Source organism: Fusarium poae, chromosome 2 (genome assembly GCF_019609905.1).
Source record: "Fusarium poae strain DAOMC 252244 chromosome 2, whole genome shotgun sequence".
In the NCBI taxonomy this organism is placed as follows: Eukaryota; Fungi; Ascomycota; class Sordariomycetes; order Hypocreales; family Nectriaceae; genus Fusarium; species Fusarium poae.
The window spans coordinates 4,294,788-4,310,507 of NC_058400.1; the positions used below are offsets into that span (position 1 = coordinate 4,294,788).

General features: G+C 46.6%; 7 protein-coding genes across 7 annotated transcripts; 5 read left to right on the top strand and 2 right to left on the bottom strand.

The window, feature by feature from the left end:
- Window positions 1–517: 517 nt before the first annotated feature.
- FPOAC1_005314 (uncharacterized protein) lies at window positions 518–1,441 on the top strand (the record flags this gene model as incomplete). Its single annotated transcript, XM_044849843.1, has 1 exon — window positions 518–1,441. One exon carries the CDS (start codon window positions 518–520, stop codon window positions 1,439–1,441), a length of 924 nt encoding a protein of 307 aa, XP_044708553.1.
- Window positions 1,442–1,571: 130 nt separating this feature from the next.
- Window positions 1,572–2,082, bottom strand: FPOAC1_005315 (uncharacterized protein; the record flags this gene model as incomplete). Its single annotated transcript, XM_044849844.1, has 2 exons — window positions 1,572–1,939; window positions 1,989–2,082. 2 exons carry the CDS (start codon window positions 2,080–2,082, stop codon window positions 1,572–1,574), a joined length of 462 nt encoding a protein of 153 aa, XP_044708554.1.
- A 790-nt stretch (window positions 2,083–2,872) lies between these two features.
- FPOAC1_005316 (uncharacterized protein) lies at window positions 2,873–5,178 on the top strand (the record flags this gene model as incomplete). The annotated part of the gene is made up of 3 exons (XM_044849845.1): window positions 2,873–2,920; window positions 3,083–3,376; window positions 3,433–5,178. 3 exons carry the CDS (start codon window positions 2,873–2,875, stop codon window positions 5,176–5,178), a joined length of 2,088 nt encoding a protein of 695 aa, XP_044708555.1.
- A 164-nt stretch (window positions 5,179–5,342) lies between these two features.
- FPOAC1_005317 (uncharacterized protein) lies at window positions 5,343–7,073 on the bottom strand (the record flags this gene model as incomplete). Its single annotated transcript, XM_044849846.1, has 4 exons — window positions 5,343–5,706; window positions 5,755–6,281; window positions 6,327–6,730; window positions 6,779–7,073. The coding sequence occupies 4 exons, from the start codon at window positions 7,071–7,073 to the stop codon at window positions 5,343–5,345; spliced, it is 1,590 nt and encodes a 529-aa protein (XP_044708556.1).
- Window positions 7,074–8,282: 1,209 nt separating this feature from the next.
- Window positions 8,283–9,497, top strand: FPOAC1_005318 (uncharacterized protein; the record flags this gene model as incomplete). The annotated part of the gene is made up of 1 exon (XM_044849847.1): window positions 8,283–9,497. The coding sequence occupies one exon, from the start codon at window positions 8,283–8,285 to the stop codon at window positions 9,495–9,497; it is 1,215 nt and encodes a 404-aa protein (XP_044708557.1).
- Window positions 9,498–11,000: 1,503 nt separating this feature from the next.
- On the top strand, window positions 11,001–12,025 carry FPOAC1_005319 (uncharacterized protein; the record flags this gene model as incomplete). The annotated part of the gene is made up of 5 exons (XM_044849848.1): window positions 11,001–11,172; window positions 11,220–11,310; window positions 11,363–11,427; window positions 11,480–11,740; window positions 11,793–12,025. The coding sequence occupies 5 exons, from the start codon at window positions 11,001–11,003 to the stop codon at window positions 12,023–12,025; spliced, it is 822 nt and encodes a 273-aa protein (XP_044708558.1).
- A 1,225-nt stretch (window positions 12,026–13,250) lies between these two features.
- On the top strand, window positions 13,251–15,593 carry FPOAC1_005320 (uncharacterized protein; the record flags this gene model as incomplete). The annotated part of the gene is made up of 5 exons (XM_044849849.1): window positions 13,251–13,589; window positions 13,637–13,736; window positions 13,788–14,195; window positions 14,243–14,330; window positions 14,378–15,593. The coding sequence occupies 5 exons, from the start codon at window positions 13,251–13,253 to the stop codon at window positions 15,591–15,593; spliced, it is 2,151 nt and encodes a 716-aa protein (XP_044708559.1).
- Window positions 15,594–15,720: the final 127 nt, after the last annotated feature.

Here is a 15,720-nt window from a genome sequence, read left to right on the forward strand (position 1 = left end):
TATATCTGTAATCAGAGACGTCAGTGAATATGCTAATAGTGCCAGTAGTAGCAGTTTCATGAATTGTATGCCGTCAAGTCTCTATAATACTCTAGAAGGGAAACCCCGAAGATCGATATTCTTCCGTGGCTTTATCCCTTATAACAGGTTTGAAACTGTAATATTTCTTATCATTTTCATCTATATCTGGAAGAAGAAGCATTCTTGATGATCTACGGTCTTATCTAATCTGGGTCGTCTAGTGGGTAGTATGTAGAAAGGGTAGCCTCTCTAGTCTAAGTCTTAGGGTAGAAAATAAGTAGTCTAAGAACTATAGTCTAAGGAGCATAAACTGACCTATTAATTTCGTCTGCTATGCGTTTAGCGGTCAATTTTACTCAGAGGGTCATCAACAAGGATAGTGATCCTTCTGCTTACGCCCCGCCCCCTGAGTAGGTTGGAGGTGAAAATGACGTAGCGGGTCTTTGCGGAAATTTAGTTGTAATTTAGACTTGATCAAACTTATTATCAACATAAAATGTCTGCCAGCGCTCACTCAGCCGTGAACAATAATAATGAGGGCGTAGTCGAGGTAGCTTCTGCCTCGGCTAGCAACCCTGTTCAGATCATCTTGACGCCTCCAACGCCGATAGTACCCACAACTCCGGGTATTATTGACCGCCGTAGCGAAGACACACACAAGGAGGTTTACCGCTTACCTGATGTATCCGAGGAGAAGGAGGTTGTACCAAAATCCAATTTCTCCGATGAAAAGCAGGTTTATGATGGACGTGATGCTTATGATGGGAAGGAAGTGTATATACCCGATGCAGGAAAACAGGTTTATGACGTTGGGATAGAGAAGGAGGTCCTTAACTTGAAGCTTCACGATGGACATGACGAAAAACAAATATACGACCCCAACACTCCGACGCAGGGAGTATACGATGCTGAGAAAGAAGTTCTCTACAGCTTAAATCAGCACGATACAAACTCCAACGGCACCGCAGATCAGCGAAGGCACAGCACCTCGACCGAGTCCACTGAAACATCACAATCTCAAACCAAGACTAGCCCATTCTGTTACAAACGTCACGTCAGCAAATTCAACGACGCAGTTGACAAGAAGAAGAAAGCATGGTCCACATTCACCGACAACTCCAGCACCGCCATGTCAGAGAAGATAATCCAGATGGACAAGGGGTGGAAACAACGGGTTGATGTGTTTGAGGAGAGTACCATGGCCAAGATGAGCGCTTTTGATCGAAGTATCAGCGATGGAATGGATCGTGCCGGAAAAGGCTACAATTCAACAGTTACGAGCTGGAAGACGGGGGTAATTAACAAGAGGAACCAGAGTATTAGTAGTATGAAGAGCTTGGGTTCCAAGTGTCAGATAAGTGGAAAGGGAGATAAGGAGGAGATGAAAGAGGAGGTAAAGAAGGACAAGTTGGAGAAGTAATGGTTGTTCTTTTACCACCAGTCTTGAACTTTGGTAAATGTATGTCGAATTCGTTTTTGTTTCTTGGTTCAATTGTGTTCATTCTGAAGGACTGAGCAGCCCACATACAACCTCCCTGTTCATGTATGTCTTAATACCACTCAATTCTATCATTGGTTCTGTCCAACTTGACGTCTTTATGCAGGCGAATGACTGAATCTTTTGTCCTTTTTGTCATGAGTTTGGCGTACTCTGGCGATGTAACCGGAGGTGCAGGTTGAGTAGTATCCTGACGAACCCATGCTACACCGCGCGTCCCATCCACAGCCTTGACAGCATTGCGCAATGCTTCTATATCTGCGTCCTCGAACGCACCGCCTAATACCACAGCCTCGGGAATTTGCGTGTAATTTCCTGACCCAATCTTGCTCGTGTCGGGATGAGAGGGCGCCGGATTACCGCGTAGGAGTTCGGGAATGATAACTTTTCCTGATTCTCCAGGGAGAATAAAGTGGACAACTAAGTACTATTAGATACCATGAATGTTTCTTTCACGACTGGTTCTGACCTTCAATCTCAGGTTTCAATGCCTCAACGACTCTCTGACCAATAAACTCGGTCTTTCCGCAAAGAATGATAGGGATTGGTGATTGACCGGACATATTGCCAGTTTTCCTCTTTTGACTTGAGAATGATTATCAAGGTCACTTGAGCTGGGACAAGGCGCCAATTTATACTTGTAGTTTGGTCGAGCCAAGTCTGACACCTCAGCCCTAAATGCTGACGTGATGAGCTACCGTATTAACTCGTTGAATCCGGTAGTCCCTATGGATACTGCTAGTAATATACTGCGGCCTTTATTCATTAGTCAGTTCAAACGAAGTGGCACCTTTAGTTCAAAGGGCCTCTGAATTAATAAAGAAATCCCCTGGTTATCCTCAGGCGCTACCGGATTTCATGAGTTAACACGATACTAATGCAAGCTCCTCTTGGGAGGATGAGAGTATGACAATCACCACGCATACCGGTAAGTCAAGATTTTGTATAGCATGTCTTTCGTTACACATTTCTGTCCCAAATTGACTGACTGTCGTGTTAAAACCGATAACCGTTTTTCGGGGACATGGTGTTAAAGGTGTAATTTATGTGCTTAGTGTTGTTCCCAACCTTGAGGCATTCCCTTGGAACTCATCAACAAAGCTATAATTCTATCTTCAAAGATGAGAAACCGGTTGCGAACTTGTTCTTCTCATGCTCGTCGGCGCTTGTCAATGGCAGACTCCTCTTTTTCGTGGTAATTTATTGGTCTACATTATACCCCTGCTCTAGCATAAGCGCCCAGCCCAAGCCAGGAATTTTTGCCATAGTTAGGTACAATGTTGGAAGATCCTTACGACCAACAAGGCGGCTAAAGAGTGGAAAAGCGTCTGATTGGATATACTCAACCATATCATGTCACGGCGCGTGGGACAAACGTGCCAAGCCATTCTCGTCATGTTGGTAAGCCCGTGTTGGTCTCCTGCGTCACTTCTGAAACCTCCTACTTAATGAAAGGATGGTCACTTTTTCCTGACTGTGACCTTTATATATTTCTGCAGTCATCTTGCTATGAGCTTGTAGATTACTGTATTATCCGACATGACCCATCCGTATGACCGACAGTTTCAACCTTCTTACATAGAAGATAATTCTTCCTCTTCCTCTTTCAGGGCCCACAATGGCGCGAACGAGCCCAAGAATACCTCCAACATTGAGACGATTCGCGTGGGGTACGAACCGACAATGGCCAAGGACGATAGTTGGAAGCGCCATTTTATGCCAGGCACTTTATTCGCAGACATCAGCTTAACTCTTCTTCCTGCTGCTATCTTGGGACTTGCCCTGGCCGTCATGTGCTTGGACAAAACAACCGTTGAGAAGGAGGTGCTTCAGAAATGGGATAATGCCATCACCGTGGTTAGTGTCCTTGTTTCCTCTCAATAACTTCTATATACTAATAAATCAATGATCAGATAGCATCAGTTTTCCCCATTTTATTCGCCTCCGTCGCAAGTAGAATGGTCTACCAAGCTGCCCGCTGGAGACTCGAAAAAGGCGCAACTCTCAACCTTCTCGAACAATTAATCGGCAGTCGCACCGTCGGATCGACGCTTGTCACACAGATTAGCCTGGGCAGATTCAATATCCTAGGCATCTCTTTGCTCCTCCTTTGGTCCCTTTCACCACTTGGATCACAAGCCGCTCTTCGAATGCTGCGAACGCGACTTGAACCTGTGTACGCACCATCCAACGTTCTCTACTATACAACGGATGCCTCGTCTGTTTTCAGTAGCTCGACACTCGTCTCACGAGGTGAGATTGATCAATATCGGTCGACTCAATCGTTTATGCAGACTATGTACAATTCTTTGTTGCTTGCTCCTCCTTCGGCTAAAAGTGATGCAATGGACCTGTGGGGGAATGTCAAGATTCCCAGGTTGGAAATAGACGGTGATAACGATGGAAGCTGGAAGAACGTTTCGTGGAACTCAGCCCCAGATTCTTATACTTCACTAGTAGGGTTGCCTGTCACAAATGTCACCCAAGGCAATGTCACATTCTCCCTCGAATCAAGCTACATCGACCTCGACTGCAAAAGATTCACCTACAACATTTCCGTCATGAAGCAAAAGATTTACGAATGGGATTATATGGACGGGAACAACAATGGCTCTATCCGCCTACCCAACGGAACCTTTCACGGAATGAATGGAACTAAATTGCAATCAGTATGGAGTGTTGCTGTTGATCGTTTCGTTGATGAGTACTGGAACAACAATGATCGTTGTTCTTCAGTTGGCAAGGAAAGAGACTGTCAGAGCCCCATATTGCTGGTCAACGAGACTGACCTGGACGTGACGCCCGCACAGCTCGTCTTTGAAGCTTCATTCCGAACCTCTCCCAAGCAATACGTTCCGTCAATGCGAATTGAGGCAGTATGCGATGTAGTCCAGCGCTATATCGAATCCCGCGTCGCTTGTTCGCGGGCCGACTCTTCATCATCGCAGAACTGTACTGTCATTCAACAACGCTCCTCGCGCCAACCTCACGCTCCGGAGGGTGTCACTATGCTTTCGTTTCCTGATATCTGGAGCTGGGTGACGCGAGGCCTACCTGTCGGAATACAAGGTCAAACCTACGCCGATACTCCGATTCGGTATCTCGATAACCCTAGAGTTACAAGCTTTACTGTGGGCGACGAGGAGGAAGAGGGAAAGCTGCTGAGCAATATCACGGAGAAGCAATTTGGTCGCCGCCTATCACAGCTTCTTACCACTTATGTCCTCTTGGGCCAGCTGAACCAGTACACATCACAAGGAAGCAGCGATATAACAGCCAGGTTTGAACCAAATGTTACTATTCCCGTCGATGTCAGTACCCTGAAAGAGATATACGTTGTGCACTGGTCCTGGATAGCTTTATTCTCTACCTGTTGCGCTGTTCTCCTTGTGAGTGGTATTACTGGGGTTATTTTTGCTCATCTGGCTGCTGGACCAGAGATTCTTGGATACGCATCATCTGCGGTGCGTGATTCTAAATATGTGACCCTTCCACCCACCACAGGACAGAAAGAGGCTCTTGAAGTTACAAAAATGATTGGACAGCATAAGTTCAGATATGGATATACGAGTGCAACCTTTGAGGGTCGTCCTTTAATGGGAATTGGGTTGGAAGATCAGATACAAGGGATCAAGGGTACGAAAGAGTCTATGGGATAGGAAACGATAAGCAACGATTCATATTAAATACACTGCTTTGCAAGATCTATTCGTACCTACTATCTATCTTTAAACCCCGTAGACGTCTTTCAAAATCCATCCAAGTAACGCCGAGTCTTAGTCTCCAGTTTATGCCTAAGAAATAATGTGATGTGTCCAGATTTTTATGCTTTTGCAGCCATCGCCGTCGCCTGTGCCGCCTTTGCAGAATATTTGCAACGTTGTCGAATCGCAGGACCAAACTTGAAGAAGATAAAAGGCATCGGTAGACACGCAAGAGAAAGGAAAGCTGGAACTGTGCTTGCCCACTGTGTGCCCAATTTGTCGTACATTTGCTTTGTGAATAATGGAAACGCTGCGCCAAACATCGATCGCAACACGGCATTCGATGCAAGGACGGAAGCAGCATAAATGGTGTACGAGTCGATGAGGTAGTTGAAGATGCTGTTGAACACGAGCGCCATGCCGAGACCGAAAGGAACACCGGCTGCTACTGGCGCCATCCAATGCACGTCGGGGTAAGAGGTCCTGGGTATGTTAGTCAAATAGCTTGTAGACAAACAGTGATATGCTTACCATGCGAACCAAAACATCCCTACTGGTACGCAAATGCCTCCAAGCATACACCCAGGAAGACGGTTCTCTGGGGGAACTGGCTCGCCTTTATATTTGGCGGCTTGCTTCAAGTACCAGATATTGACCAGTCCGATAACAGGAATGGCTCCGATCATACCGATCGCAACGCCAAGAAATGCGAGACCGCCTTTGCCAGCACTCCAACCTCGTTCTATTTGGAAGACGACAGGATATGCGCCGAAAAGGAGATAAAGTGTGCCGAATAGAATGGCGATATATGTAGAGAGTAAAAGAACGATTGGTTCAAGGAAGAGCAAAAGCCATGGTCGGATGAGAGCCTTTTTGAGAACCACGTTTGGAGGATCGGCCTTCCCTTGGTGTTCGTAGATGGACTTGTACACCTTGCCGGTCTTTTTCGAGAGGACAGATGCTCGGTTGCCAAGTATATAAGGTGCGTAGGTTTCGGGGGCACAGCACATGTCGAGTATCCAGAATACACCGGCGATGATAGCCATCAGTCCCATGACCTGATAATGTCAGCGATGTTTCCACACAAGGCCAGGAAGACTTACCCATTGCCAACCTTGGCCTTCAGCGAGGTATCCTCCGATGAAGGGACCCAAAGTCGGTCCAAGAGATGGGGCCAAAGAGAAGAAGGCCATGGCAATAGCACGCTCATCAGGTCTAAAGACATCAGAGATGACGCCTCCCGCATTCGTCAATGGCGATGAGCCAAATGTTCCACAGAAGAAGCGCAAGACCAAGAGTGTGGCAATTCCGTGGTCAGCTGTGCATGCCGCGCTAAAGACAACATACATGCCGTAGCTAATCACGAAAATGATTTGTCGACCCCAGATCTCGCAGAGAGGTGCCCAAAAGAGTGGTCCGACAGCGAAGCCGAGGACGTATAGTGAGACACCAGCGGTAACAAGAGTTTGGCTTGCTTCGAAATGCATCATAAGTGGCACGATGGTGCCTGCAAAATGTCAGTAAGGAAGATACATAAACGATGCGATACATTTACCTGTGTAAGCACTGGAGCTAAAAGCAACAGCAAAAGAAGTCGCAGCAGAGACCATGGTGATAGTCCACTTCAGCCACTTGTCCCAATTCAGAGGGTTCCCTGTGTCATCTGGAATCCAGTTGACGACGTAGGGGTCTTCGAATGTGCCACATCCTGGATATTCGTGGTTCTCAACGGCTTGATCAATTCGTGTATTGTCAAAGATGAGATTCACCAGTGATCGTTGTTTCGGTTTCGGGTCTGGGATCTTTTGACGAAGGGTTTCATCGTCGCTGATGTCGGTTCTAGAAGCCATTTTGGTAGGATACTTGGAACTATTCCTCAAGGGGATGTAGCCAAGATGGGAGGTCAAGCCCTTTATAACAAGATGGCCAGATCCAAGGATCCATCGTGTCGGGAAGACCGGTATAAAACATGCGACTTTTCGACATAGGAGCTCTCAATTTGGGTGTACCCTGTCACCTTTCGATCTTTCGGGTATCAAGGCAAGGGAACAAGATCTATGGGTACGAGGGTTAGATTCTGATCCGTCGGACATTGGAACGTTGTAACCACCGATGGGTTATAAGGCCGTCTCCACCTAAACGTGGGTTTGACAGGTCTTTAAGTGTATTTAGCGCATATATAAAGTATTCTAGAATCTACAAGTGATAAGCTTTGATGATTAGTTACAATATCCTGGAAATGTCCGTCGGGCTTTGACGATGAGAACGGATCCCGACTGTGGATCAGTCTCTTTTATCAGCCCACATTTTCTCTTGTGACAAGAAGAGAGTTCTATAACCGAGGCTCACGTGGTTTATCAGATGCTTTTCAGCTCGAGTTGCTGGGGTTTATAAATAGTTGGCAGCGTCTCCATGTGAATGCATGTGAGTTGTTCCTTTCCACGTCATCGTCGCCAAGATCATGCATATTGTGGAAGCGAAAAGAGTGACCGTGAAGCCGGGCTCCTAAGCTTATGTTATGAAATAACTAGTCTAAGAGCTATAGTCTAAAGAGCATAAACTGACCTACGAATTTCGTCTTTTATTCTTCTAGCGGCCACTTTTTCTGACCCTGAGGCCGGGTTTTGAGTAAGGCGCTTTTTGTATCCCAAAAATATCTGTCTGGGTAGAACGAGAGTGATTAAGTGATATGTGCGACATCTGTGATTCACTATCGTCAAGTCTTTTTTGGTGTTGAGTTGAGAAGCTCCGGTCTTTGGTCATGTGACTGACTGGAGCAGTCTCTACACCACTAAATGTGGCGATATTACCAATCCAATTGACGTCTGCATGACCCTTTCATCTATTGAACATATAGATGGAGTCCCAGCTTTACCACTATTTCTGTTAAATTCATCTTGTGTGTGTGTTTGAGTGTGAGGACCTTTATAGACACCATCGACTCAACGGGGACATTTAGTCATCAAGGTTCACAACACAACCACAAGTTGTCTCTTCATCAAGTCAGGATTGTCACTCTTGCCACATCACATTGCGCAGTATTAATTCGAGAAATCATCATGGGAAGAACTGAACCTTCTATCGGTCGACCACCTGCGGCGTTCCGCAAAGACGTACGCTCTAAAAAGGCCAAGGCGACGATCAACAAGGTCATCCCGAGTCTTTTACCGGGAAATCCCCGCGCTCAGCAAGGAATCAATGCAGCCGAATTGATTGCTTTCCAGGATGCTCAAGCTCTTGGTACGCAGTTTGGAAAAGACAATAGAGATATTGACCAGTCAACAAAGAAAGGCAAATCTGGTCGCCATTCACCAAACTCCAAGTCTAATGATCAACCAAGTTCACCAGTCATGGATGCCCAGCCACCAAGAATCTCGCTTCGAGAGGTTGACACACTCACAGCTGCCAAAGACCTCATTGAAATTGAAACCCCGTCAGGAACAAAGGTTGATCTCAAGAACGATCGCGCTCGCGTGGCTATTCTCAACATGGGGTCTCCTCTGTCTCCGGGTGGTGGATTTCTCAACGGCGCAAATAGTCAAGAAGAGTCACTTTGCATGCGCACGACGTTATACCCTTCCTTCAAAGATGAATGGTACCGTATACCAGATCTGGCTTCCATCTACACTCCCAACGTGTTGGTCTTCAGAGACGAAGAAGGCGAAGATCTGGATAAGAAGGATCGATTCTACGTGGATTGCATCACTGCCGCCATGATTCGCACACCTGAATATGACATGGACAGCGAGGGAGTGGCAACGTATGCCAACAAAAAGGATCGCGAGTTAGCTCAGAACAAAATGAAAGCAGTCATGCGAGTGGCTTTAATGAAGAAGACTAAGCGCTTAGTTCTTGGGGCTTGGGGTTGTGGTGCACACGGCAATCCAGTCGGCGAAATCGCACGGCTATGGAAAGCCGTCCTTATGCCGAAACACGACAAGTCAAAAGGTACCAAGGAGCGATGGGAACAACTTGACGAAGTCGTGTTTGCAATCAAGGATCATAACATGGCTCACGCGTTTGCAGAGGCCTTTGGTGAAGGTCTTGACAGGCTGGACGACGGCGAAGAGGAAGAAGTAGAAGAGGAAGAGGTTGATATGGATGATGTTAGAAGGAAGGAATTGTTGGGTAAGATTGCAGAATTGGAAAAGCGCATTGAAACCGTGGTGAACCCAAACGTCAAGGCAGGCCTGCAAAGTATCCTTGTTGGACTCGGGAAACAGATTCCCGCGGATGAGGGGTGTTCGACGCATAGTGATAAGGAGGATTCATGATCCACTGTACATGGTCCCAGTTGATTGCCTCTGCAGGGTGCCATGCAGCAGTTAGGCTCAGACTATAGATCAGGGTAGGATAAGCTGGGCAAATTGACTGACATGGATGCTTGGTCTTTTGTGTTCAAGTTCAAGGGGTCCAAAAGTGGTCTTTTAGTGTCTTTGTGTTAAAGGAAGGATAAGTGGGTTGCATAGCAGGTATGTCTCACAGTGCTTTTGTATTTGTGTGAGATTAAGGTTGCTCTAAGAGCCCTATTTCTCGTGACGAAGCTGCATCTATCGATTTCACATTAGACTTCGAGGGATACCCATATCAATACCATATACCAAGTTACTGTTGGGTGTTGTCAAGCACAAGGAATCGTCGGCAGTTGACTTCCAATACAGTCCACGAGGGGGTTACAAATGTGCAGTCAATACTTAGGTAGTGACATATGGAATGGCTTTTTTAAATGGCCAATCATATATAATTCCCTTGAAGATCTATCCAGTATTAATTCAATCTAAATATTAAGATAGTTTCCTCTTATTGGCTATTTCCCTCTCCACTGGCCAATCATATATAATTCCATCGAGGGCTGAACCATTCCGCCTTTTGACCAACATGACTCGTTGTTTGGTAGCCAATCAATAAGCTAGTCATGTCGTGCACAGAAGTTCTTTGACTTGTCTTATTTCACTAACCCCAGCGGAAGTCATATCCTAGCCTCACCTCCAACCTCGTGGCAGGCGTTGAGCCGCACGCGGTGCGGAGGCATTCCCGCAAATGTCGGAGCCGTCTCCGCATTCATGCCCTTTTGAACACTAGTTTCAAACAGAAATGTAACGGGAACTTTCAACATACGCGGGATACAGATATCCATTATACTACTCCGTATCAATGAATTGATATTGTGTTGGGGACCTTCACATGGAGCTTTGATCGACCAAACAGGGGCCGTTCGACCGAAAGTACAGGCGGCCGGGATTCAATTGCCAGGACAATGTCCAGGGAACTATCTAGTTAGTTTGTTGAGACTGGAGAACGTGGCCAGTATACATTCACCGTCACTTGGATGATCCCTTGGCATCTTTGTCTGCACTGACAGCCAGCTGTTTTCTATGCCCAACAGTACTATGTAGTTTACTATGGATCTATCCTCGTCCGCGGGTCCATTACCAGGTCGACTATGTTCCGGCATTCAGATGCCGGCGGCGTTATCCATGGCGAGATATACAGGTTGGTTCATTATGTCACTATCCTCTTATCTGCATGGAGAAGAGTCGAGACCACGGTGTATCCCTGTATCTCCACCCCCATATTCTATTTCTCCACTGCCATGCTAATCCGGGGTAAGGGGAAGCTTATTCCTGGATGGTGCATATATAACAGGTCATTGGAACAATGTGATCCATTTTTCAGTCCCTTCACCATCTCTCCTCATCTTCTCATCTTCTCATCCATCTGCTGTCCTTATCCTCTCACCATCTTGACCATAGCACAACACCCACGACCAATCCATCATGTCTCCCAGTCCCAGTGGCAAACTCGACACCGATCGCGCTGAGATGGAACATATCCAGCCAGCCATGAGCATTCCGATCTCTCCTGAGCTATTCGAACAGCTATACCTCCAGCCTCAGAATAGAGTCAAGGGAGATCTCCGCAAGACATTTGCCAATCCAACACCAGTTGGTAAGTCTTGCTCGACGTTGGAGTAATTCTCGTACTAACATAGACAGCCTTGGCCGGCTTTTTACTATGCGCCACACCAGTGTCTATGTCATTGCTGGGATGGCAAGGTGCTGGCGGTTTCGCTGCTGCGGCAAATGTGTAAGTTTAATGACTTATCAAGTCAAGTCCAGCGACTAATGACGATTTACAGCGGTGCCTACTTCGGTATCGGTGCTCTTCTACTTATCATGGGAGGACTCGGTGAATGGATTCTCGGTGAGCGACAATTCTACACAGCGCTTCAAGTACCTCACTAACCTTCTAATAGGAAACACGTTCCCGTGCACAATCTTCTTCACGTTTGGTGGTTTCTGGATAGCCTTCGGTGCAACAATCGTGCCTGGTTCTGGAGCGTACAGCACATACTCAACAACTGGCAATGCTGCAGACGGTCTCAAAGAACCGTCTTTCTACTCGACTTTTGCCCTCTTCTTGGTTGCCATGGCTATCTTGTGCGCTGTGTATAGCATTGCCAGTATACGCACCAACGTCTGTCTTTTTACTGTCCTTGTCCTTCTTATCCCATGCTGTAAGTTGCTTATCTTCCCACCGGATGTATACGTACTAACATTTCTATGTAGTTAGCTGTCTTGCGGCTTCTTTCTTTGCTGTTGCTCAGGGAAATGCTAGCCGTGCGCTCCAGTACCAGCATGTCGGCGCAGGAATCCTCTTTGCGGTTATAGTGATCGGCTGGTATATGTTGACTTCAATGTTACTTCTGTCAGTCGATTTCCCAGTCGTTCTGCCGCTCGGTGATTTGTCTACCATCATTCGTGGGCGTACCGAGGCGAAGCCAATCAGCAAGGGTGTTTAGAGGATGCCTTGCGCGTTGGTACGCCAGGCAGAGCATAAGAAGTACATTCCGATGGGTCTATGGTTATGGTCTCATGAAGTTACGAAAGCAGTGGAATGGTGAGAATAACTCTGTTTTTAGAGAGAATATCCTTTTTATTTTGGCATCTATTGAGATAGATATTATCAAAAAAAAAGTCTATCAAAGACTTCAAAGTGCCTACTATTATCTCATTCATCTTATCTATTAATCTATTCTAGGCAGCTCCGTTATAGCATCATCTTTGTATCTTGATGTGAACAGAACAATCTAGAAGTCTGGTTACAAATTCCACACCATGGGTCAATGTTGTGTTACCAGAGCCTATCTTGACTAAGCTATAATGTTAAGTTGATACGAACCCTCTTGTTCCTCAGTGATACCAGCCAACTGGTTCCTGTGCGAGGCAGCCACGCCGATGTCGGCTAAAAAGACTTGGAGTAGTGCAACATGCAATTTCAATACCGTAACGCAAATGAATAGTCACGCGACACAGCAGTTAGTTACCCGGGAGTAAACGGATCCAGGCTAGTGGGTAACAGAAAAAATGACATCCTGTCTAAGATCACAAAAATAAGTAGTCTAAGAGCTATAGTCTAAGAGACATAAATTGACCTACTAATTTCGTCTCTTCCATTCCCTGAGGTCTGCACACTTTTTTGACCTGTCATATTCTTTGTCGATCATGCTCATCTTAGACCCAGGAACATGCCATGCAAGTAATCGCGAATGTGATTTGTAATATGTAGTCAATTTAATTAATATATGAAAGTGAATCATTAATTGATTACTTTTTATTGTCTCTCTTCAGCCGACATGAATCTGCCGGAAGAGTACCAGCCGAGTTTTGACAAAGGAAACATGCCTACAACTGGTCTGGTCGCCTCCTGACTCACTTTCAGCTCTCATCTCCATGACGATCCTGTGTAACCACAGCCAACGCACAAACCAAGGCAACCAAGACATTCACAAGCCTCCATCAACTGGAAAAACTTTGATGCATTTTCGGTGTCTCCGCACCGTCTCCGAAAGGACCCTTACACAAAAGCTGCCAGTCCTTTCCCCAACATAGTCTAGTCTGATCGATCACTAAACAAATATCCTAGCGGCATGCTCCGTTACGATGGATCAGAGATCTTAGCCCCCGCCTCTACTGCAATCCATCCTTCTCCTCCCTTCGTTCTGCAAACAAACCCCCATCGTTATCATGACGCCCGAAGAATCTCGGAAGTCTTCTATCGAAGGCATCACCCAACAAGAAACTCTACTGCGTTCTGCCTGTACAGAGTGCCATCGTCGAAAGCAGAAATGCAATCGCCAATGGCCATGCAACAATTGTCAGAAACGCAAGGTCGCTGATCAGTGTCGTTTCAGGGATGATGCCAAGGCCACGTCAGGTGAGGATGCTTGGTCTGCTTCCCTCGAAGTCAAGAGGAAGCGCGACATGCACGGCGATGAGGGAGCCAGTGACGATGATGATGTTGGAGACGTTTTAGAAGCGATTGGCTACAGTCGTCTCCATATGTTGACAAACCTTGATCAAGAAGTGAGTCGGCGTCTCTCTCCTTTGGCTAGCATACTTACACGATAAAGGCAGGCAGTACCAAGCCTTCTTATCAATATTATCTCAATCCAAAGGACAGCGCTCAACTCAAGCGTGCACTGGATGTGTTGCCGCCAAGACACATTGTTGGTAAGACCATCACCATCACTCGCCATTTCTGTCATCATCTCACATTCGCAGACACCCTAGTTCAAAGCTTTCTAGATGTCGTCAACTTTTACTACTACATTGTCTATCCACCTCACTTCAGCAAGGAGTACGCTCGCTGGTGGGATGATTACACCAAGGGTCGACCATGTGGTGTCCAATGGACATGTCTTCTGCTCATGGTCTGCGCATGCTCAGTCCAGCATGTCGACAGCCAGACAGGTAGTAGAATCGAGAGCGAGCTTGACACATCTGTCAAGGATTTAACTCAGAAATATCACGATGCTGCTAGAGAGCTTCACAGCGCTATCCCTGTCGGATATGGTCATGTCTACACAGTCCAGTACCTGCTGCATTCTTGTTACTGGTTCAAGGCCGAGGCACGATTCGCCGAGTGTTGGCAGGTTCTTGGAGCTGTAGTCCGAGAGGCACAGATGATTAGTGAGTACCTCACCTTGTCAATCATTGCGCAATACTGATATTATTAGACCTTCACAAGAAGCCCGTAAACCAGTTACCAGGTTTTGAGCTGGAAATGAAGAGACGACTGTGGTGTATTGTCGATTCATGGGACTGGTGAGAGTATATCCCCAACTCAGAAAGGCTTGTACTTACATCTCAAGGCTGGTTTCTTCACTTTTGGCACGACCAATGCTCATCGACAGGACAGAATGTGATGTTGGCCTACCTTGTCTTACAATCGAAGACTATCCAGCTTCGCCCATGTTGCATCTCAAGCTACAGTCTGAACTTGTCAGCTTGATCTATAAGCGCTTCGGTGGACCTAAGCTCCTTACTGACCCTGCCGATATCAGAGACTACCAAACCATTATGGAGGATTTCATGAAGACATTCCCACCTGAGTATGCGCTTGACCATCCCAACACGCCTACGAATGAGGATCTGCCGTGGATCGCTCTTCATCGTCATTACATGCACACTTGCACTCTGTCTATTGCCTTGGGACCTTTTAGAGCATTCATGGCCAAGACTATGAGGAAATCATCGTCGTCTGCTGTTGATCTCGAGTTTCGACTAACAGGTATCGACTACGCTCTTCGCCTGATGGAAGCTGTCCATCGTTTCTTCGAATACGTGTGGACTAGAGACACCACCTTCCACTTCGTACCTTTCTGCATCTTTGACACGGCTGCTCTTCTGTGTTCGGTTATTATTCATGCTGAAGACGGCCGTGTCCCACGTCGCGAAGAAGTCGCCGGTTCTATCGCCAGAGCTTTCACTACTCTGAAGAAACTGCGAACTGCCACCAACACAGCCAAGGCTCCCTACGATGTTTTACGACGACTGATTAAGAAACTGCCGTCGTCATCTGGGATGCAGACTGACGATGCTCACAAGAAGCGACGATTCGATACGCCACCCGGCGGTCAAGGTTCTATGCCTGTCGCAGCACCTATGGCACAGCCAATTGTAGACACAAGCCCTATTGCGCCTATACCAATGCCAGTTCCACCCGCTCAAGTACCTTCTGTACAAATACAGTACGAGGTATACGACAACCCTGCCCCAGTAGCCCCTATCAGGATTCAGACGGGAGGACAGTCATATATGCCATATCCTCAAACCAGCACAGATCCGAGGTATCAGCATTACACGTACACGGCCCCGCCACATATGCAACAACTTCCTGCAACGGCCACGCCATCTTGGCCTGCGGAGATCAACAATAGATCTCATATGCAGAATATCGCTGCTGGGCCTCCTCAAATTGACATGGGCTTCCAACAGATTTCTGATGCTGAACTGGGAGATCTTGCCATGTTATGGAATTGGGAGAGTCTGGATCTTGGTTACACCTCCAATCCTATTTACCAGTAAACGTGATCAATAGTCTTTGTGCTGAAAATTGAACGGGTTGGTTAGATTGGTACATCTTTGAGGATGGCTTCCTGGTAGAATAGTGATATCAATTTGGTTATTGAGAAGGAGTATCACAGGGTTAATT